General features: G+C 41.7%; 1 protein-coding gene across 9 annotated transcripts in view; it reads right to left on the bottom strand.

Annotated features, from left to right (window-relative positions):
* MYOM1 (myomesin 1) overlaps window positions 1–22,584 on the bottom strand; it is a 98,704-nt gene that overhangs the window by 49,299 nt on the left and 26,821 nt on the right. For all 9 annotated transcript variants that reach the window (XR_004644707.1, XM_034762701.1, XM_034762700.1 and 6 more), the window contains 11 exons: window positions 21,379–21,471; window positions 18,026–18,114; window positions 17,836–17,898; window positions 16,236–16,400; window positions 15,463–15,624; window positions 9,797–9,938; window positions 6,101–6,300; window positions 3,977–4,033; window positions 3,344–3,468; window positions 1,346–1,529; window positions 500–674 (listed from right to left, as the gene is read on the bottom strand). Coding sequence is in view for 8 of the 9 variants with exons in the window: in XM_034762701.1 (XP_034618592.1) it covers window positions 500–674; window positions 1,346–1,529; window positions 3,344–3,468; window positions 3,977–4,033; window positions 6,101–6,300; window positions 9,797–9,938; window positions 15,463–15,624; window positions 16,236–16,400; window positions 17,836–17,898; window positions 18,026–18,114; window positions 21,379–21,471 (1,455 nt within the window). In the remaining variant the exon portion in view is untranslated. The remainder of the gene's footprint in view (window positions 1–499; window positions 675–1,345; window positions 1,530–3,343; window positions 3,469–3,976; window positions 4,034–6,100; window positions 6,301–9,796; window positions 9,939–15,462; window positions 15,625–16,235; window positions 16,401–17,835; window positions 17,899–18,025; window positions 18,115–21,378; window positions 21,472–22,584) is intronic.

Genomic DNA, 22,584 nt, shown 5'->3' with positions numbered 1-22,584 from the left:
TGACAGGAAGGGCAGTTGGAGGGAAAGCAGCCACATTTGCTGATGTCATATTACTTATACAGTTCTAGAATTATTTACCATTGCCCTTCAAAATGGAAAGCTTTGCTCCAAAACACCATGCAATCTAGTTTTTTAAGTTTGCAAGCTCACTCATTCATTATCTTACTATTTTGTACTATTGTACAATAGCTAACCTATTTGTTACTCTTGTTCTTTCCTTGCTTGCTGCCACTTCCCCTTTTTGTTTGTTTGTTACACTTATTTGTTGCCTCTGAATTCAAATTAGCTTGTAAGTTTCTTGGGGTCAGAGACCATGATTTAATATATGTTTGTATAGCACCTAGTGAAATGTGGCCCCAATCTTGATTCAGACCTTAGTTTGCTACCACTATACTAGTTATACTATTATTGTTATAGCCATAAAGTATGTAAAGCAGCAAACAAACTTGCCATGCTTAGGGACCAGCAAACCTGCCTTCCATGTTTTTATGACCACTACCTTGTGCCTTTCACTGGATTGTTATTGCTTGGTTCCCAATGGCCAGATCCAGCTATGCTTGCTTCTACGTAGTACCCAACCAACTCCTTGGCACCTTTAGATTCTGTCCAAGTGACAACCACTGAGGTATCTGTATTCCTGGTTGGTATAATACGGCCTGGGACTTTGGGAATATCTGTGGGGACAAACAAAAATAAATTAGTGACCAATAAGGGTAAAATTTACCAACATCAAAATAAGGATCACATTCTGCTCTTGATTATGAAAGTGTGAATCCAAGCAACTCCAATGACTTCATCTGAGTTTCTATACTCCAAATTTACACTAGTGTAACTCTGAGTAGAATTCAGCCCTCAACTTCTAAAGTAGCCAACGTTACTCTATTATGGCTACTATCTTGGATTTTCCTCCACAAGAAGTCCCTGTATCAACTTTAGAAGTATTAGATTTAGTTTTGGTTTAGATTGCATAATTTGATAAAATAAAAACAATTAGGGCTGGTCAAATTTGGAAATTCTTTTCTGTGGAAATTTTCAAATGAAATAAAACATTTTTTATCCAAAAAAATTGCCCATTTTTTTAATTATTATTTGTGGTGTTTCCAGTTATTTGCATGATTATTTGAAGTCTTTGATGCCCTTGATTAGCATCTGCCACCTCAATATATACTAAAGGATCCACAATTCAAGTCACAATGAACAATGAAATAAAGAACAAATCACTGTCTACCGTTCACAGTTGTGTCAATTATGGAGCATCCATGTGTCTGCTTCAAACAAAATAACTACCCGATGCTCTTAAAGGGTAGCCACAGACATGGGATAATATGTCTGACTATACACTTACCAAGTTTGTCACCCACCACAGTAGCTTCAGTTGCTTCTGAGGGCTCACCAATGCCAGCTGAATTACAACAGCGAACACGGAAACGGTAAGATTTCCCTTCAGCCAAGTCAAAAACAGCAAAGCGAGGAGACTTTACAGGGATCTCAGTGTTCACTCTCTGCCAGTTCTCTGTGCCTGCAGTACACTGCATTCAAAACAAGAAAGAGCCATTAGGACAGAGCTATTCAATGCACAGAACTTAGTAGACAATCTAGACTGCCAAGAAGTTCCATCTGACTGCCAACCCCACAGCTATTATGGAAGATGGGGAGCCACATTCTTCTTCTTGACCAGGCCTCAGAATGTGTAAATAGACTTCCCACCTCATGAGTTCTCCAAGTGATCACCTATTTCTAGAGGCTTCCTGTTTTCACTATGTCATAGCTGATACATCCTAGAATCCTTTGTGTGTAGGAAGCACTGCCATTGCTAGGACCAAGTCTGCATCATATCCTGGGATCAGTGCTCCAATCCTTGCTCTGGCTCTAGAATTTTCAGGAGGGGAAAAGAAGCATCTTTCACAGAAAGGTCTCCAGTACCATCAGAGGTGCAAAGCAGTAACATCACCACAGTGCTTCTTGGAGCTCCCTGGCCACTCCAGAGCATCCTTTGAGGGTGGACTGCAGCACAGAATGCACTAGCAATGTGCAGTCCCTGCTCTCTTCTAAATCCAGAGAATGTGATTGTTGGAGGCTGCTGTGAGGGGCTGCAAAGTAGAGGTGGTTCCTTGCACTTTCTCCCTTCCCTTATGTACTAGGTCATGATCAGCCACAATCTGGCCTTGATTTTTCAGGGGTGGAGGGTGGGGGGAAAGCAAGTGCATTGAATTTGTGGCTAATGCTTGTTCCAGGTGGCCAGAAGTATTGCATATGATGAACACTTCTGCTACCAATATTACTGAGAAAATAAAGAATATGTTCACTCCATGTGGGTCACCTAAATGGTCCTCAATTTGTTTGAGGAATTTCAAATATTCCTCAGGAAAACGTTAGTAGCACACATCACATCTGCGGCCTGTCACCCAGCATTCAATGGGCTAGCAAAACACTTTCTTGTGCAGACACTTAAAAGGGCATGAAGGTAAAAAATGGAGGGAGAACCCTGCCACGCTGTGTTGCAGATTTTCTTCTGTCATGTATACCACAGTCCGCTGTACAGAAAATTCATCATTCTTTAAATGTACTTTGCTAATTAGATTTGATTTACCAGATTCACAAAGTAGAGAACCCACAAAGTATGTCTCTCATGATTTTACACCTAGACCAGTAGGGAACAAAGAGGGAAAAAACAAGCATTGTCAGGAGGATTTGGGGGAGCAGTAACAGACCAGGAAGAGCTAAAAGGGGAGAAAATTAAGAATTACATTGGTCAGCAGGTACAACATAAAGATTCAGAAAAGAGAGGGCACTAAAATTAAGACAGATGACTGTATATGACTGGAAAAGAAATGTGTTGTGCTTATCAGCCAATGAAAATCTTACTATAGAGGATGAATGTGAGAATACAGATGAAGGAGGAAAAGAAGAGTTGATGCCAAATGGCCCTCTGGAGGAACATCTCCAGCCACAGTGTGAACCCAGACCTCCCACAAGACTAGCCTTATTTACACAGGTGAGGTATCTGTAGGATTCTGCTTTCCCTGTACTGCACCCTTATGTAGAAAGTCCATCTGCCTATCTGCTAGGAGGTGGACCCATGATGTAGTTCAAGTGAGAGGCACACTCTGCTTTCACTTTCGTGGATATTTTATCTTTGTTCTTTTTTAATCTGTGGTTTTCCTTAATCAACAGTAAAAGTCATCTAGACTGAGTGCACATGTTATGATCTTTGAATATGGAAAAGACAATAGTCCGAAGGTCTCAGTATAAAGGGTACAGTAGCTTGGGAAGATTAGACAAGAGGGCAGAGCAAACTTTTAAGAAGATGACACTTTACTTTACTTTGATGCAGCAATTTTACCTTTTCCACAAAGTACATGACACCCTCATGACCCCGTTCTCCAGGGGGTTTCCAGCTAAGCACAACATAGTTCTTGGTGGCTTCAATAACATGGAGATCTGATGGCGGGCCGGGAACAACACCCTCTGTAGAACCGGACAGAAGAGAAGGAAGTTTAGGTTTGAATCAGGTAGCTAGGTTAGCCGAGTCCCTAGCCCTGCCCCAGGTGTTCCTGAGAAAACATCAATAGACTTATTTCTGTCAGGTTGGATAATTTCAAAGCTGAGTGATTTTAAAATTCCTCAAAATGTGCACTGACTTATTTGAATTTCTGAATCATTATCCTGATGAAAGCATAAATCAAGTATCTCATACGGATCTCACTGTTTTGAAGTGTGATTTCTTTAAAAAATAGCAGAGTTAAAAATATCTAAATACTGTTTCTGAATTTGCATAAATTGTTTTCATGTTTATTTATTTGGATCTGAATAACATAAACCATGACAGCTAACCTCAGAGGTATTTTAGGCTACAGAGATTTTAACTGTAAAGGACTTTGGGTCTGATCCAAAGCCCATTGAAGTCAGTGGGAGTCTTTCCATCGACTTCAATCAGCGCCAGGTCAGACCTTTTTAAGAGAAGGTACGTGTTTACCTGCAGGTTCTTCCTCAGTGACAATAATCTGTCCTGTCCAGGGAGCAGAAGGGTGACCTGAAATAGAGAGTAGATTTATCATGAGAGTGAGACAGATCAGAAACTGTTTTGAAAATAATGAAAAAGTAACTCATTTACTATTTAAAGCAAATGGTTGGAATGACGTGAGATTTATGTAATCTTCATCTAAGATACTGAATGTTCTGGACAAAAGTTTTAAAAAATGATTTTAGAGTTATTATTCAAATGTCAGTTTAAAAACAACAACAACAAAAACTACACACACAGTATTTAAGAAATCCTGGACACATTTGGTAGTGCACTGCAGCCCATTAGCAGCACTGTAAGCCTCCTTTATTTGTACCAAGAAGGGTTTCAATAATGAAAATGGACTACATTAACAGAAGGCCAGATTGAAAGCTTGAGTCCATTATCCAGCAGATGGACTGGCTGAAGACATTTTATTCTAAGTGGCAGAAATCCTGCAATGGTTATTAGATTGACCCAGGAACTGGGAAAGCCTCCCAGATTTTCTCACTGCCAGTCCAGTGCATTGTTCTGCCTGTTAGACTATTAACCTGTTCAATGCACTTTCACCTTGGAGTAGCGGATCTCCTTACAGATGAAAGTCAGATCTGCTGAGTTACTTTTCTGAATTGCTGCAGGGCCATGAAAGGTAGAAGGGAGAGAAGAAAAGAAGGGGATTGAAGAGAAGATCATCCAGGAGTAAGATAGACTAAGCAAGGGGCAGCATGGAGGTAAGGAAGGGGAGAGATAACAAGGAGGATGGAAGTATGCTATGTAGATCAGGCTTCCTTCTCATGGACAAGCTCCTCACTCATTCCAAGTCTTGCCATTCCACTCTCCCCAACAAGAAAACAATAGAACAATGCCTCCCAAGTCCCAGGTTGCTCTGAGCAAGGTGGCGATTAACTTTCCTGGGCATTTAGAGCCTGAGCCTTTCTCTAACATTTCCTTTTTTTTCATTTCAAGTGGGGTATTTTGGTTATCTGACTACAGCGCTGGCTGGCGATCCCTGTGGCATCACTCCTGTGGCTCTGCATGCCATTTGAACAACTCAGGACAGAGTTCAGTACAGTATTTCCCTCACCCTGACTTGTTTTAATGACAAAAACTTCAGAATAGCATGGGAAGACCTGGACTTTAGGCTTGTGTTTCGGCATGGGATGGATACTTGGAAGTAAAAATAAACATTTAAATAAAAATCTACCATCAGCGCTGGGAAGGCCTTTTTGTCATTGAAAGAGCAAAACTGGCAGTCCACAGGATAAGGAGTGTGACTCACAAAACATTAACTTTCAGGATAAAGAGTTTGAGCTTGATTCTCCATTGGCCTACTCCAGTTTTATGCAGGTGTTACTCCATGGCTTTGATAGAATTAGGCTCCCTTACCTGCTACACAGCAAGAGACTATTCATGGAATCTGCTAATAAAACAAAAGCAGCACTTTCCAGGAAACTGCTCTGCTCCTTTTTTTCAATTTCCTGTAAGTACACAGCTTTGTATTTCAGATAACAAAAGACAAGCTTTGATGAGAAGACTCAGCCTTCAAGTTTGGGGGGTTTTCTTGGCAAATCCAAGTTTACAAAAGATATTTTGTTTTTGCATTGCTCCCTCTTGTGGAAACTTTGAGGTCTTACAAAACAAATGTGCATAGATTCTTGCAGGAGTCAAATTTCTTAAGCCTCTTAGGGCAGTGGCTCTCAACCTTTCCAGACTAATGTACCCTTTTTAGGAATCTGATTTGTCTTGCGTACCCCACGTTTCACCTCACTTAAAAACTACTTGGTTACAAAATCAGATATAAAAATTTGAAAGTGTCACAGTGCACTATTACTGAGAAATTGCTTACTTTCTCATTTGAAATATAAATATTGTACTTGCATTTCAATGTATAGTATATAGAGCAATATAAACAAGTAATTGTCTATATGAAATTTTAGTTTGTATTGACTTCGCTAGTGCTTTTTATGTAGCCTGTTGTAAAACTAGGCAGATATCTAGATGAGTTGTACCCCATAGAAGACCTCTGCATACCCCCAGCGGTATGCGTACCCCTAGTTGAGAACAACGGTCTTAGGGAATATATTGAAAAACTCTTACTTCTAAGCCTAGCTCTGTCAGCGGGATCCAGAGCCGCCACAGGCTCAGAAACCCGTGATGGTATGCTTATTCCAGCTTTATTCACCGCCCGGACTCGGAATATATAGGAGCGACCTTCTATCAAACCCGTGACAGGGAAACGAGCAAACTTCACCGGAGTCTCATTGCATTGGGTCCAGTGAGTGGTGCCAACCTCACATCTGAAAAAACAAACATTTCAAGTAGTACTGAAGATGGAAAGAGAAAGAGAACTCCGAGCACACCCCCCTAATACTCCAAACAGCTGTTCATGTACATTGTTGATCCTACCAGCCTGCCTAACAGCTTCACATATTGCCAGCATAAAAACAGCCTCACAAAACGCTAAGGGTTCAAATACCTTATGTGAATGCGGGCACTAAATCCTCTGCAGCTGCATTGCTTCTTTCCTGAGGTAGTGAAAAAGAAACTTAACACTACTCACTGATTAAACGCTTTAAAGTGTGCCTCAGGATGTTCAATGAGAGTTTCAAATTCACCATGGGAAATGAAACACACAACTGCCCTTCCTGTTTATAGGAAATGAACTCCTCTGCCTTTGCACTGAAAACTTACATCCTCTGCTGAACATCCAGCAAATATAATTGGCTTCATGGGACGTAAAAACATATGCTGTGTGTTCTGTGACAAGGTGGATAGACCCCACACAGCCCCTAGATGGGATAGGGTAAAAAAAACCTCTAGCATATAGTCAGACATGACAGCACATTGAATGCTGCCAGGATTATCAAGGGAGGCAGTGACTGCAAGCAGTGCATCAGCAAGGCTTGGTTGTCCAGCAGTAGTTCCATGGCAAAATGCTGGTGAGCCTACCAGGCAACAATAACCTGAGTCTCTGGGGAAGAGAAATGTAACTCGCAGCAGGGAAGGTGTTCAGGAGAGGCTGAGGTTTTTAGGAGACCAGGCTGGTGGTCTAATTAATTTGTTTCTTCCTATGCACATTAAAGCTAAAAGAAACTCTGCACTTCTCTCATGCTTGAACTATGGGCTAAAGGAAGCTCTTTTTCCTTCTGGGGAATCAGTTATGGAAAAGCCAGTTTATCTTATTAGAAACCCAGCACTGCAGGTTCATTTTGTCTTATGTGTCACTGTTCTAGCCAGCCCATCTGCACTCATGATATATAACAAGACAAAGATCTATCTTCAATGGCCTCCCAGTTTCTAGGAACACGATAAATAAGAAGATAAACTAGCAGCTCCATTAACATTTTTGTTGCTTCTGAAATAACTGCTTGGGTAACTATTACTCTGCCTAAATAGTTTTCTGAACCCATAAGAAAGCCTTTGCTTTTTGACAGGTATTATTGTTTGTATTACAGTAGCACCCAAAGGTCCCAATCAGGATTGCAACATGATAGTCTTGTGGCCAAGGTGTTGGGCTGGGACTCAGGAAATGTGGGTTTAATTCCTGTCTCTACTACAGCCTCTGTAATCTTGGGCAAGTCACTTGGGGGCTAGGCACCAAGTGGCCTTATCGAAAGTCAGCATCTTTAGGCACTTAAATACCTTTGAAAATTTGCCCCCTGGTGCTTCTGTTCCCTACCTGTAAAACAGGGACAATCTAGCTACCTTAGGTATTTAATTGTAGCACATCCTGTAGTAGCTGAGCACCTCACACTCTTTAATGTATTTATCATCAGAACACTCCCTGAAGAAAGGAAATACAATCATCCCCCTTTTACAGCTAAGGCAGAGGGAGAGTGACTTGCCCAAGGTCACGTAGGAAGTCTGGGGTAGCGCAGGGACTTGAACCAGTCTCTCCTGAGTCCCAAGTCGCCTAATCACTGGACCCTTTTCCACCCTTTATCTGTCTTGCGCATCTTAGATTGTAGGTTCTTTGGCGGCAGTGCCTGTCTCTTGTTATATGTTCATATAGCGAATGGGGCCCTGAACTTGTTGGTGCCTGTAGGTACTATTACAATATAAAGAATTAAAACCAAATGTGCTCAGCACTGCACAAACAAAGAGAGAGTCCCTACCCCAAATTGTTCACAGTCTAATTTATGACAATGTAACAAATGAGTGTAGAAATGAGGGTGAAGGTAACAATAATGGGAACAGGTGGTTACATACACAATAAGCAGGTTTTGAGTCAATTTATTAAAATGATATAAACAAACAAAAGAAGTAGTGATCTCAGTAAGCCCTACTGACCACATGCCTGGCCATTATCTGTTGACAATTTACTATAGGCACCAAGGCAGAAATAAGTCTTGAGGAGGGGTTTAAGAATAGTGATGAATATTTGCATTTGTAAGATCTAAACAAAGTACAGAGCTAAAAGTAGATTATTAACATCTTCTATGGATTGACAAGCAAGAGGGTAATAAGAGACATCCTGTGGCTGAGCTAGCAGTTACCTGAATTGTTGACTAACGTTGTTTGATATTAGTTCAGTTTCAAAATTAATTATTTTTCAGTGTCTTGTTCTGTTGTTTTTTAATTCCTGGGGGGGGAGGGGAGGATGGAATTTAGACCAAGCTCATATCAGTTAGGACGCTACGGGAAACTGGAAAATGATCAAACAAAAGAAAACGTGCTTGAATTGAACACTGATATACTTAGACCTGCCCCATGGTCTAGGTCTCTCATTATAAATCCTTATACACACTTCTGAATAAGCGACATTCTATCACTGATTAGTATTGCCAACTCTCATGATTTTATCAGGAGTCTTACAATATTTGGTGTATTCCATAAAGCCCCAGCTCCTGGAATCCTGTGATTACATGTCAGAATAACTGTGTGGCTGGCTGAGGCAGAAGCAGACACAGGTTCAAGCAGGGACTGGCTAGTATGGAAACAGGGATGAGCTAGAGCAGGAGCACAGGCAAGCTGTCAGAACTACTAAGCAATGAGAATGCTCCTAGCCAAGTAATAATGTTGAACAGAGTGGAGAGACTGCTATGCTTAGGCGCTTATGTACCTGCTTTGGGATCACGTGGGTGGGTCCTCACCTGTGGATTGGCTGAACCCTGGTTAAATGGCACAGGCCCTATCACAAGACCTGCAGCAAATTCCCTCTGATGACTCATCACACTCTCTGGCTCAGGGGTGACTTATCAGGTTTAAACAGGCTCGGGGTAATTCAGAGATGACTCATCACATTATGTGAGCATCTCAGGTCTCATTTCTTTTAAAAGTAATTGTCAGAGAAAAGCTTGGCAATATGATTTGAGTGAGCCCCAAAGGTTCAGAAACCAAAAGGCAAATATAAAGAACTCAGCATATATTATTTGATAGCCAATATCATGATTTTTTGGTGCCTGACATGATTTTTGAATATTTGGGGTTGGCAATACTGCAGAAGGAATCCCAGGCTGACTTATTAAGGGCCTGATTCTGCAAATTACCGAGCACTGTCTGCATGATACTGAGGACTCGAATCCCACTGAAGTCAAAGGGAGTACAGGGTAAGGAGCAACTCACAAGATTATTTCCTAAATAATTAAGGGCCCAATCCAACTCCCACTAAACTTAGTGGAAATAAAATTAGGCCCTAGGAGTCTGAATCTGAAATAGAAAAGCAGTATTTTTAGCTATCAAGAAGAGCTACAAATGACAATATCACATTTTATGTCACTAAATTATTATTAGGCTGTTGAATAACAATGATCAGCAATACAGTAGTAGGTACAGTTTGACATAAATACTGACTTATCAATAAAGTATCCAAGGATGGGGCTTCCACCATCAACAGCAGGTTGTTTCCAGGAGATGATGACATAATCCTTGTTAGCATCCAAGCACTCCACATCCAGTGGAGAAGCTGGGGCTCCTGGCATTTCAGCATCTGCATCTATGAAGATGGAGATTTACATTTTTAAATCTGAGTCACAGTTTTTTCCAGGTTACTCTTTAAGGGCCAAACTCTGTTCCCATTGAAACCAATGAAAGTTTTACCACTCACTTCAGTGGGACCAGGATTGGGTCCTACATCTTCCTTATTATTATAGATTTCTTTTTCTGTTATCAATATTTATTAACACCCAGTATGTTGCAGCATATTGTAATCATTGATCGAGGCCCTCTAAAACAAACCAAATCAGGAATCTTGCTTCTTGATTAAGATACTGCCATACTTCAAGTAAAATCTCTTGGGTGATTAAATGTCATCCTGCTGCTTTATTGACGTAAAATATCAAAATCTATTCTCTTAGCACTGGACAGTAGCTCAGGCAATGTTGTTTGGATCTAGAGTGTTGTAGTTTTCAAGGACAAAGAGTGATACGGTACACTTTTGTGAGCTCACTGACATGTTTCATGATGAAATTACAAGTTGACAAAATGTTATTAGGTCTCAGACATCTTCCCCAACCCTCAACCCCAGCTACAGTTGGATAGACAGAGTGTCCCCCTTAAAAGGTATGGTTTTAACCAGGCCGCCCCTGAAAACAATCATCTTTATGAAATGATTGTTTGCTAGACTCCTGAACTTGGCGGATGGGAGAGAGGATGTATTTTTTAAGGAGATACAACTCCATTTTAGATGGATGAACTGTGGTGGGTGATCTGGGAAGGATAACAGAAACATTGATGGATTCCATAAGAAGGCTGGATAAAATTAATAACCAGAAACCAATCCCAAACTCAGTCCAAGCCATTCTTTGACATTTGAAAAATTTTGAATATATTTTTCATTCAAAAAGTGAATATAAATGGAAATTTTTTATTTCCTTTCTCATTTTGAACCCCCCCTCCACACTCCCTTCATTGCTTGTTCTGGCTGGGCTTGGAAGAAAAGCTATTCTTGTAGGATATTCACTCCACTAGGAGGCAGGAATCAATGGGGCTGGCACAAGAAAACTTATTCTCTTGAGCTTTCCAGCCCAATTTTTTCAGACTGAAGGCAGGGCCAGATAAACCTTTTGTGGGCCCAGTGTCAAACATATTTGTGGGCCCCCATGGCAGCAATGAGGCATGGCGCAGGGAGACGGGAGGGGTCAGTCCCCGGAGTGAAGGGCCGGTTAGGGACAATTGGGCCCAGCCCAGCACAAGGACACCATTTACAAACTGGCAGCCACCAGACTCACACTGGCCCGCCCGGCCCTGTGCTGCCAGTGCGCCCCTTCCCCTCGGGGGCGGGCTTGTGCCACATACCACACCGCTTCCCAACCCAGTGCCTCCCTACCCCCTATGCCCAGTGCCTCCTAGCCAAAGACCCCTCCAATAAGCCCCTATGTCCAGTGCCCCCTGCCCAGAGACCCCTCCCCACAGACCCCCCACTACAACTGCACAGCGCCTTGCAAACCACCACCACCCCGCCCAGCGTCCCCCCATCCACAGACCCCCCAGTGCCCACCCACAGCCCCACCACCACAACTGCGCAGCACCCCACATAGACTCCCCCACAACCCAGTGTCACAACACACACAGACCTCCCCCATCTCCCACTGCCCAGCAGCCCTCCACAAGCCCCCCTATGCCCAGCATCCCAATACATACAAACCTTCCCCACTGCCCACACCCCCCCACATACTCCCCACTGCCAAGTGTCCCAAAAGACACAAACCTCCTGCACCCAGCCACTGCCCAGTGCTCCTGCCCCCTCACTGCCCAGCACCCTGCCACAGGCCCCCAGAGACCCACTCCCCTGTGCCCTGCCCTCTGGCCACACTCACCAGCCCTGCTGGGAGGTGACCGTGTCTGCTGGGCTGAATCAGCAGTGCAGCCGGGGCCAGTCCCAGGTCAAGGATCGTTCCAGTCCCTCAGAAGTGGCACGATCAGCCAGGCCGGAACAGGAGTGGGGCCTGTCCAGGCCAGGCTCCCTCAGGACCCACTTGCCTGGCAGAGCCCAGCCAAGCCCCCCGCACTACTCCCCCAACTGGCAGAGACTGGCCCAGCCTCTGCATTGGTCCCAGGCGGTTCGGCCCCTGGAGAGGCAGGCAGTGCCCCACAGGTGATGGATAGCAGAGACCTCTCGGAGCCGGAGCCGCACTGGGGAGCCGCTCAGACAGCAAGACCTGGGCGCTAGACTGCCCTGGGCAAGAGGCCAGACCCAGCCAGGTGGATGGGTTAGACAGGTCTCTAATGGGTCCCTTCCCAGTGTGGACCTGGCACCCCAGTGCCTTTGATGCCATTGTAAACCCGGAACTAACTGAAGGGGTTTGATTCTGGTCTCACTTCCATTAGTGTGAATCAGGAGTAAATACACTGAAGTCAACAGTACAAATCCAGAATAAATTGGAGGACATTTAGGCACAAGGAATTCAGATAAGCAAGGATGCTTATCAAGAAAGACCCTTTGAGGTCTATCTATTACTACTTTAGACAGACTCATTTTGGAAAATAAACTAAAGAAGGGTATATATGTACTTCCTGTCAAATGTTTGTTACAAGTCTGGGCCTATGTGTCAGAGGAGCCCTGATTTTGATACTGTGGAGTCTGTTTTTAGGCAAACCTTATCTAAAACTTTAAATGCCGAAGTGCAGTGCTAGATATAGGGAGCTGAAAATGTTTATGCAACTGTATCCTCATTTTTGGGACATGACTTGTTTGTGTAGCTGTATGTTTATTAGCATATTTGTGAGGAAAATAAACATTTTGTAACCTTTCCAAGAAGTCTGTGTGACAGGTTTTCATAGAAGAGGCATTGTTTCTTTCTCGGTCAACATCAGTTTGTCCAATTACTCCTGGCATTTTCCCAGTCCTGTTGTGTGCTACTTCACAGGACAGGGGGATGGGTTAGGGCTAGACAGAAAGGAGCCTCACACTTGAAGGAAAACAGTACATCTCTGCTAAGTAAACATTTTTTAAACTCTATCTAAAATCAAAAGTTTTAAAACTGCTGGATCCCAGGGTATTATAGCATTTTATATTATTTATTATAATGATCTTATTTACAATAAGTTTCCAACCCTTATTCTTTCTAGCTCCAAAATAACAACATGAAAAGATTATTCAGCACGCTAAATTAAAGCTTTGGAAAAGACCATATTACACTGTTTTTCCTTGCAGGTATTGCAGTGTAATTTGGGAGGTTTTGGAGCTATGCTATGTCAATGTTACCGAGCCTGACTTTTATATAATTTTTTTCCTGTTCTATCATAGCATTGGTGTTATCTTTAAAAACTACTATTTACACAATACATAATCCATTAAATATAACTCAATAATAAACATTATTAATAGCAATAATAGTAAATCTTCAATGTACGTCTAGTGGTCAACATTTAAAAGCCTTTAATTGCCAATATTTACACATAGGGCCCTGTCAAATTCACAGCCATGAAATACATGTCACAGACCATGAAATCTGGTCTCCCCGTGAAATCTGGACTTTTGTGTACTTTTACCCTACCGTTCAGCGCTGGACAGCTGGAGAGCAGCAGCTGCTGGCCAGGAGTCGAGCTCTGAAGGCAGCACGACCACCAGCAGCAGTGCAGAAATAAGGATGGCAATACTGCTGCCACCATACCATGCCACCCTTACCTCTGTGCTGCTGCTGGTGGGGGCGCAGCCTTCAGAGCTAGGCGCCCGGCCAGCAGCCACCACTCTCTGACACTGAGCTCTGAAGGCAGCGCAGAAGAAAGGGTGGCAATACCACTACCCCCCTACAATAGCTTTCCACCCCCCTTTTTGGTCAGGACCCCCAGTTTGAGAAACAACGGAGTCTTAAGGGCTTTATATTTTGCTGTTTTAAAAATACATATTCCTGGTTGTTACAACACTGTGAAATTTAAGATTTAAATATCTAAAACCATGAAATTCAAGATTTTTAAAATGCTATGACTATGAAATTTTCAAAAATGGACCTTGAATTTGGTAGGGCTCTACACATAGTGGTATCTGAGTACCACACTTCCTCTCCAATAGTTAGATTAGGAAATAACTGTGGTAAAACTCCCATTGATTTCAATGGGGCCAGGATTTCACCCCTACTGCCTGCTAGCAAATGCTGACTTGTTAATGGTGACCACTGTACAGTAGTACAGAAGGCTCACAAAACACTTCAGAAACTTTACTAATGCACTTACAATAGGGACCTGATCCTGCGCAGTGCTCTGCACCTCACAAGTTGGGGGCCTATAGATGGGAATTTCTATAAGGGCAACCACTTCAGAGTAAATATGGCAGCTGATGAACTGTATGTAGCATCATTACACAACAGTTTAGGACAGGAAGTGAACTCTGTATTATCCAGTTGAAACTGTAGGGGGAATTTAAATAAGCAAGACTGTAATTCACCTAATTTGAATTTGCCAGGATACCAAAGCTACATCCATACTCTTGCAAAAAGTGCTATGTGGCCTTTAATGGTAACAATTGGCTAAGACCTCAATTCTCTGTCTCATGCAAGAGATGAAATACTAACAAAAACGATAATTTATGTATATACCAACACAGCTTTTGATATGTCTGTTTTCCCATCTTTCTATTTTGTTGTGAGGTCACAAACAAACATTTTGATGGGTTCTTTCTACAATTTGTGAGCATGACTGCTTTAGTCATGATCTCCAAGCAGGCTGTAATCTGCATATCACCGGGTTCTGCTATATTTGGCAAAGTGGCGCCATTCTGGGCACGTTCACAGAGCCAAGAATTTCAAGAGCCTTTAGGATTAGCATTACACACTTCAGCTGCCTTCAGCAGCTGAGACAGATATAGAATCAGTGCATGGACCAGTGAAATTTGATAATCAAGGCTCTTTTTAAAGGGACATTCCCTCTAAGGAAAATGTAGGAAGTTTATCAATGTACAAGAGTATAAACCAAGATAGACAGAAAACTAATCTTTTAGTGGGTTCTGAATTTTAAATAACTTCTACTCTTTACTTGCCTCATAAACTTCCTAATGTACTTTAACTTATTACACACTGTGTTAAAGAGAGTCAAATAGTTATTGCACAGCATCTTGGTCAAACCAATGGGCTGTAGTTAGCAACAAATGGGCAAAATAATGCATTCATAATCTGTTACATGGGTTTCTCCTCTTTATCATTAGTGCTCATCACTGTCCACAAACTACTATAGTCAAAGGGTTGTATAACTGCACCAATACAGTGAATTTCTTCATCTGAATAATGGTGCTATCAGTAGGCTCCAAAGACCCTCAAACACATGGCGGTGCCACCCAGGTATGAGGTATCTTATCAAGTTTTCCACATGACAATAATGGGAAATTATAATGCTAAACAACTGACATTTCTTCAACGTCACAGCATTTTGTTCATCTTGATTAACAAGCTCCTTAAAAGCATCTCACAGTTTTCAATAGTTACACTGTTTTCATTTGAAAAAAAGGTGAAATTAATGGGATTGATTTCTCTTCACTTTGTTGAGTTATCCTGCTTTCTTCATAGGGTAACATCACCAGATCTTACCTCGAACAAAGACATAACCACTGTACTGTTCATAGTAGTCCCCCATGACCACACGAAGAGTGTAAAGACCTTCATCCTCCTTGTTAGCATGAGCAAGGGTTAACGTAGCCCGCTCCCCACTCCAATGCATCTGGACCCACTTGGATGGTGTAATAAGAACACCTAGAAATTAGAGAGTTCTGTAATGAGAGATGTCTGAATTGAATCTATTCCTAAATACAATGAAACCTGTACAAGAGATCATCCATATTAGACAACTTCCTGTCCTAAAAGAGAATCACAAAAGTATCCCTAATTCTTCTCTCAGACCTATTTTACACTGACTTCAGTGATCTAACTCCGTTAAGCAACTGATTTTTCTCAGTCTCTGGAGTGATCAGTTAAGAGAGGTTTCAACATATCAATGAATAACAAAAGTCACAAGCACTGAATGGCTATATAAATACTAAAGCTGGTTGAAATGTTTCAGATTTAAAAATATTGAAAAGAAATGGGAAAAATTCAGATAGTTTCCCAAATTTTTCCTCTCATTTTTGACCAACTGTAGAGCTAATTGAAATTTTTTGCATTTCAAAATTTTGCCATTTTTTTAATTTAAAAAAAAAGGGAAAATTTTGAAAAAAAGTCATTAACATTTCCCTCTTGTTTTTATACCATATCTTACAGCTACAATATACCCTTATATTTCCTCTTTTCATTCTTCATTTGGATATGAAAGGGAATGAAGCTCTGTGTCAGACAAGTTTAAAATTCATCTTGTAATATGTGCTTACCATTCCTGTACCACTGGATCTCTGGGTGGAAGCGCTTAATGTCGGGATGAATGATAACTGTACAACCCAGACTCATTGTCTCTCCTTCTCTCCCAAAGGTTACCTCAAACTTGTCAACAAAGTGGATTTCAAATTTGGAAGCATAGCCATGGGGGGTAACACCAACTGTTAAAGAAAATTGTCTGATTATTTAATTTTTTATCTTTTTGTAGTGATAAATGACAAAAACCAGCAAAAACTACTGTATATAAATGGAACCTTCTATATTTTTATAGCAGATCCCTCACATTATTACTACATTTCACAATAATAAATAATAAAAACACCCAAAACCCCCCTTCTCTCAAATCTTCCAAATCTTCAGGGGGAGGAATAGCTCAGTGGTTTGAGCATTGGCCTGCTAAACCTAGGCTTGTGAGTTCAATCCTTGCGGGGCAAAAATCTGTTTGGGGATTGGTCCTGCTTTGAGCAGGGAGTTGGACTAGATGACCTCCTGAGGTCCCTTCCAACCCTGATATTCTATGATTCTATGAAATACAGAGCTCCCAGCACCTTGCAGAAGCAGATCCAATATACTTTATTTAAATGAGCAGCATTGCTACAACTCCTCAAATTTCAATGTACTTATGTAAAACTTGAAAGTAATTATAAATATAAGGCCAGATCCTCAGCTGGTGTAAATCAGCATATCCCCATTGGTTTTGGTAGAGCTACTTCGATACCAGCTGAGGATCTGCCCCACTGATTACTTATACCTAGAAGACTTAACTTCAGGTTCTGTTGATTTGATCTCTATTACTCATCCTCATGAAATCATAGAAGTTAGAGATGAACAAGAGCTATCAAGTCATCCAGTCCCTCCCATGAAGCCAATGCAAGACTGTCCTCTAATGTTTTATCCAGTCTAGTCTTACAGGTTTCAAGGGATGAGGCTTCCACCTCTTTCTTTGATCATTTATATTCCAGATCTAAGTGCAATGCCAAAGGTATAAACACAAAGCATGTATCAGTGTCTATCTCACTATTCTAACAGATAAGTACAGTAGACAGTTGTAAAATAAACAAAAATTGCTGTGGACACCAAGGGTACGTCTATACTTACCTCTGGGTTCGGCGGTAAGCAATCGATCTTCTGGGATCGATTTATCGCGTCTTGTCTAGACGCGATAAATCGATCCCGGAAGTGCTCGCCGTCGACACCGGTACTCCTGCTCTGCGAGAGCAGTACATGGTCGACGGGGGAGCCTGCCTGCCACGTGTGGACCCGTGGTAAGTACCTTGTAGTTCGAACTAAGATACTTCGACTTCATCTACGTTATTCACGTAGCTGAAGTTGCGTATCTTAGTTTGAACTGGGGGGTTAGTGTGGACCAGCCCCAAGAGATAACATCAGTTTATATCATACAAGGTCTGACTTTCAGAGGTGCCGTGCATCTGCTGGTCTCACTAACTTCAACTGAAGTTGCAGCTGTTCAGAGCTTCTGAAAATCAGACCCATTTTGTTTCTAAACAATGTCACCAAATAATCTGCTTGGTTGTTTTGTCACAATGGCACAATTTTTAAAGGATTAGGTCAGGCAAACACATTTTTTGAACTTACAGCTGAGAGGCATGGTAACAGTTCCAGCATGAAAATAACTTGCATCAAACTCTCCCTTATATCCTATAAAAAAGAGAACAACACTAGTCAACAATTGCCTAGAAGTAATCAGCACTTTGAGCCATGTAAACAGAATTTTTAATGTGCCCCCTCAAAGAAAAATCAAAGGAAATATATCCTGCAAACCTACTCTTTACCACAAGGGAAGCATAAGCTGAAAGTTCTCCTTTAACATTCATAGCAGAAGCTCGATACTGAGCGGTGTCTTCAAAATCACATCTGAAATGATGCAAATGATTAGGCAGGGCATCTAGTACTCTTTGACATTTCTAGGATCTATGCCTGATATCAAAACTTCATTTTCTAAACATTATTTTCACAATGTAATGTAGCAAATGGTTACTCAGTGTTGATTTAAATGCTTTTCTCTCTCATTCAATTAACGAGGGGCCTAAACCTTACTCAGGTAAAAGTCCCATTGAAGTCAATATAAATTACACCTGATTAAACTTAGACTGTCATTGATTTAAATGGATTTTGAAGCAGGCCATGAGTGAGGAGTGCAGGACAGGGCCTTATGAGATTTTTGAAAACACAAGCCTCCTTTACTCATTAACTAGAAGAAGTGAATTGGTCTTAAAAGTAGAATTTGCTTGAAACTTTACCCATCCGCCAGACTGACTTGAACTTGAAAGTTCATTATGCTTGGATTCACTTGTATGACTTGCTTATCTCCCTCCTTTATTCTCTTCAGCAACCAGCATGGCTGTGCTTTCTTACCTATAACTAAGGCTACATTTTTGTGTATTTTTAGTGTATTTTTAGTAAAAGTAATGGAGAGGTTATGGGCAGTAAACAAAAATTCACGGCCCATGACCTGACCATGATTTTTACTATATACCCATGGCTAAAACTTGGGGAGGGGGCAGTTCGGGGGGCACCGCTGGTGCTGGGGAGAGTGGCCCAGAGGGTGCCATGGGTGCTGGGGGGGGTGTTGGCGGAGCTGGGGCAGGCTCCCTACCCAGCTCCTGGGAAGCAGCAACCTCCAGCTCCTAGCTCCATGTGCTGCCTCTGCTCCACCCCAAGTCTCAGCTCTGCCGCTCCCATTGGCTGGGAACTGTGGCCAATAGGAGCCATGGGGATGGTGCCTGCAGCTGGACGCAGCATGTGGAGCTAGGAGCTGAAGGAGTGAAGTTCCTGTCGCCCTTACAGGTGCCCCTCTCCCCCCAGGTAAGCACCACCCCATGCCCCAACCCCCAGCTCTGAGCCCCCCACACCCACACCCAAACTCCTATTGCTGGGGGAGAGGGGTCCCGAGACTGCCCCAGCAGCAGCCAGTGCAACTGGCCCAGGGGCTGCTCGAGCTGCTCAGGCAGCTCCCAAGCCATCCGCATGGGCCACTGCAGAAGTCACAGAAAGTCACGGATTCTGTGACCTCTGTGACAAACACAGAGCCTTACCTATATCCTCTCATTAGATCCCCATTACTCTTTCCCTTCTTCCAACCCTTCAGTAGCACCTATTCCTTCCATGCAAACATCCAATTAGTTCCCCAATTCACCCTTCACCCAACTTTACTGATCATGTCCAAACATATTCCATCTGTTTAGTCCTTGTCTGTGCTGAATTCAAATGTCTAACTCTCTGGAGCACTTAGTCCCAGAGAGCACAAAGTAGAATTCAGTAGAGGCCTGAGGCCAGCAGAAACTCTTCCAGAGCTATTGGAGAGCAGCAGGGAGTTGAAAAGGATTCAGGGAATTAACTGAATGATGGGGACAGGGAAGGGGCTGAGTGGTTATTGAAGGGTCTGAGGCAGTGAAAGAGAGAAAAGTGGTCTTTATAGGGTTTCTTTGTTTCTTAATTCTTTAAACCTTTCCTCAGGGTCCTAATTACATTTCCTAACTAAAATTGTACCTTGCTGACATATTTTTCTTCACAGTAGAACTTCACTACAGTTAAGCACAGTTTTGTTTTGCCAGTCAAAGCATTTCAGTAAAGAATCTAGTAAATTGTACTCTGAAAAGTTTGGGGATGCAATCCTGAGGTCCTTACCTAGTATTTGGTTAGTACTCACTCAGCTACTTATTCCCCCTCCTCGCCATTTTTACTTAGTCCATACTCATGAACTCCCATTGACTTCAGTGGAAACAAGAAACCTAGATTATTGTACAGAAGGGGCCTGAGTCTCCCCTGACTAGTTTTTACATCAATACAACACCATTTAACTAAACTGATTCACTCCTGATATAATAAGAGAAGAATCAGATCCAATATTCCTTACAAATGGTTTGATACTGTGAAGTGCTGAATACTTTCAGCTTTCATCAGGAGGCGCTCAGCATCTTCCCAGATGTTGTACAGATGCCAAAGAGCCAAGGGAAGGTTCACTTTTATTCGTTTGAGCAAATTCTCTGAATTTCACCTGGTACAATGTACAAGGAGTATGTGCATGTTTCTTTATTTAATTAATAACATACTAATACTTTTCTCCATTATGTGGATATGGAAGAGTAAAGACAAACAAATAAAAAACCTTGCATAGATGTTCAAACAATTGTTTAAGATTCAAATAAGCTAGCTCAAGAAATAAGAAATAAAGCTGAATTAAATATATGAACAGGTTAAAACTGTTGGGAACATAATGTTGAAGAGATAAGTATTTCTAACTGGTATTGTTAGTAAATATTAAGTTTCTCCAGGACTCAAATTCAAGCTACAGGAGGAATAATTATTTTAAAATGTCTCTTTGAAGTTCAGGATGAGGATCAATGAATAGAAGAAGTAGGAAAAAAACCAAATGTACTGATTATTATCCCTGGGATGTTGTCCATGTTATTATATCCCGCAGAGGGGTCTAATATGGGACCTATGGGAACTGTTTGGTGAACTCTGTAATGTGAGAATCTTACTATGATGTCCAAATCTCACATTTGTATGCTTTAATCAGCACTTGGGCATCTAAAGTAGGCACTTGAATGCTGAAGGCAGAACTGATCACTCAAGGAGCCTCACATTACAAAGAGGTCTCCATGTTTCAATTTTTCTTTAATACAGGCAACTGCAAAAAAATCCCAATTTGGGTGAAGAATATTGCTAAAACCCTTCTTGTGTTTGTGTGGGTGGCGCCCAATACTGTTCTTTTCTGTAAGACTAACACCCAAGATTTGTATTTGAAAATAGAGCTAAATAAATCATCAAATATTGTACTAGTCACAATTGTAAGCCTGGACAAGATTATTTATCATGTTTATACTGTAAATGGGAGGAGAAGAAGGTGGCAGAGGTTATCAAAAGTAGCCCAAGTATTTGTGACTCAACTATAAATTGAACTACAATCCAGCTATAACTCACTTAGGAAGACTGCTTATCCTTGATAGATGAAAACCAGAGCTTCTTACATTTTTAGGAGACACTATTCTGCTCAACTGTACCACTTTCATAGCTCTTATCCCTCGACTCCCAAGAGACATACACACATCAGGCAGTTGTAAATCAACAGTAACATTTTTACTGAAATCATTTAATTATCTGGTACTCCCTTACTTGTTAATCTCCAGTGAGTGCATCCCATATCGACTTTCAATGAAATACTTGCCAGGGTGAGTATGCACATTGATGGGCACATTGTTTTTGTACCTATGGAACAACAAAAACAAGATATAGTAATCTGAAGTGTAAATCATTTACAATAAAAGGGCAAATGCTTGGTGTTTAGGTTACAATCTATATCATATTATTAATGAGTAGCAGAGCCACATTGAGATATTTCAGACCTCTATATATCAATGACAATAATAACTCTGTGGCTCTCTACATCACCATATATTCAGTCTAAAGCCTAGACGACACTTAAAACTTACGTTACCAATCTATGTTGGTATAACCCCCCGGGTAGACTTAGTTATACCCACGAAAAAGCCCTTCTTCCAGTATAGCTTATTTTATTTGGGAAACCAGTATAACAGTATTTTTAAATCACTTTTGAAACAGATCAAGCCAAAGCTATCTCTGCTAATCAACCCTTACATTGAAAGTTGCCTTTCAAGTCTTCCTGCTGTTGGGAATAACAGACATTATCCATACCAGCAAATTTATGGCCACAGGGCTAAGTGTGGGGTTTTCAAAAATGCTTAAGTGAGTTAACATCACAAGTCCCATTAACTTTCAGTCTGATCTTCCTCTCAGTGCAAAGTCTAAGGAGATGGGTTTGGTGCCAGGGCATTCCACAAGGATTGGGGGTGAAGGAATCCTATCCCTCAGATTGTGCGCAACACCAGAGTTGTTTGATAGGCGCTATTGCCCTGCTATTCTATATCCTGTCTTATAGGGAACAATGTTCAGAAGATCTACATAACAGTGGATCCAACTGCCACCACTTCTTCCCTGGACTAGCCAGTGGTGCTCCCCAGCTGCATTGCATGGGGATGTGCAGGACATCTATGCAGAACTCATCTCTGACCACATGCATTGACTCCTCTGACAGTAACACACAAAACAAGGGACTTGATCCAACAAGCTACCAAACACCGTGACAGGGTTCGGAGCACCCACTGAAATTTGTAGGAATTGAGGTCATTCAGTGCTCAGCACTGTGCAGGATCAAACCCTAAATGAATTCTATCAGTTTTTAGAATCCTTGCACTCCTTTTCTTTTCATGATCATGTTAGTGAAAAATAAATGATTACATTTTTGGCAGATTTATATTCATCTGCCTCACACTTTTGAAGGACCACTTGTTATTTCTGGAA

This window comes from Trachemys scripta, chromosome 2 (genome assembly GCF_013100865.1).
Source record: "Trachemys scripta elegans isolate TJP31775 chromosome 2, CAS_Tse_1.0, whole genome shotgun sequence".
NCBI classification, from domain to species: domain Eukaryota; kingdom Metazoa; phylum Chordata; order Testudines; family Emydidae; genus Trachemys; species Trachemys scripta.
This window is presented reverse-complemented; position numbering and strand designations above follow the sequence as displayed.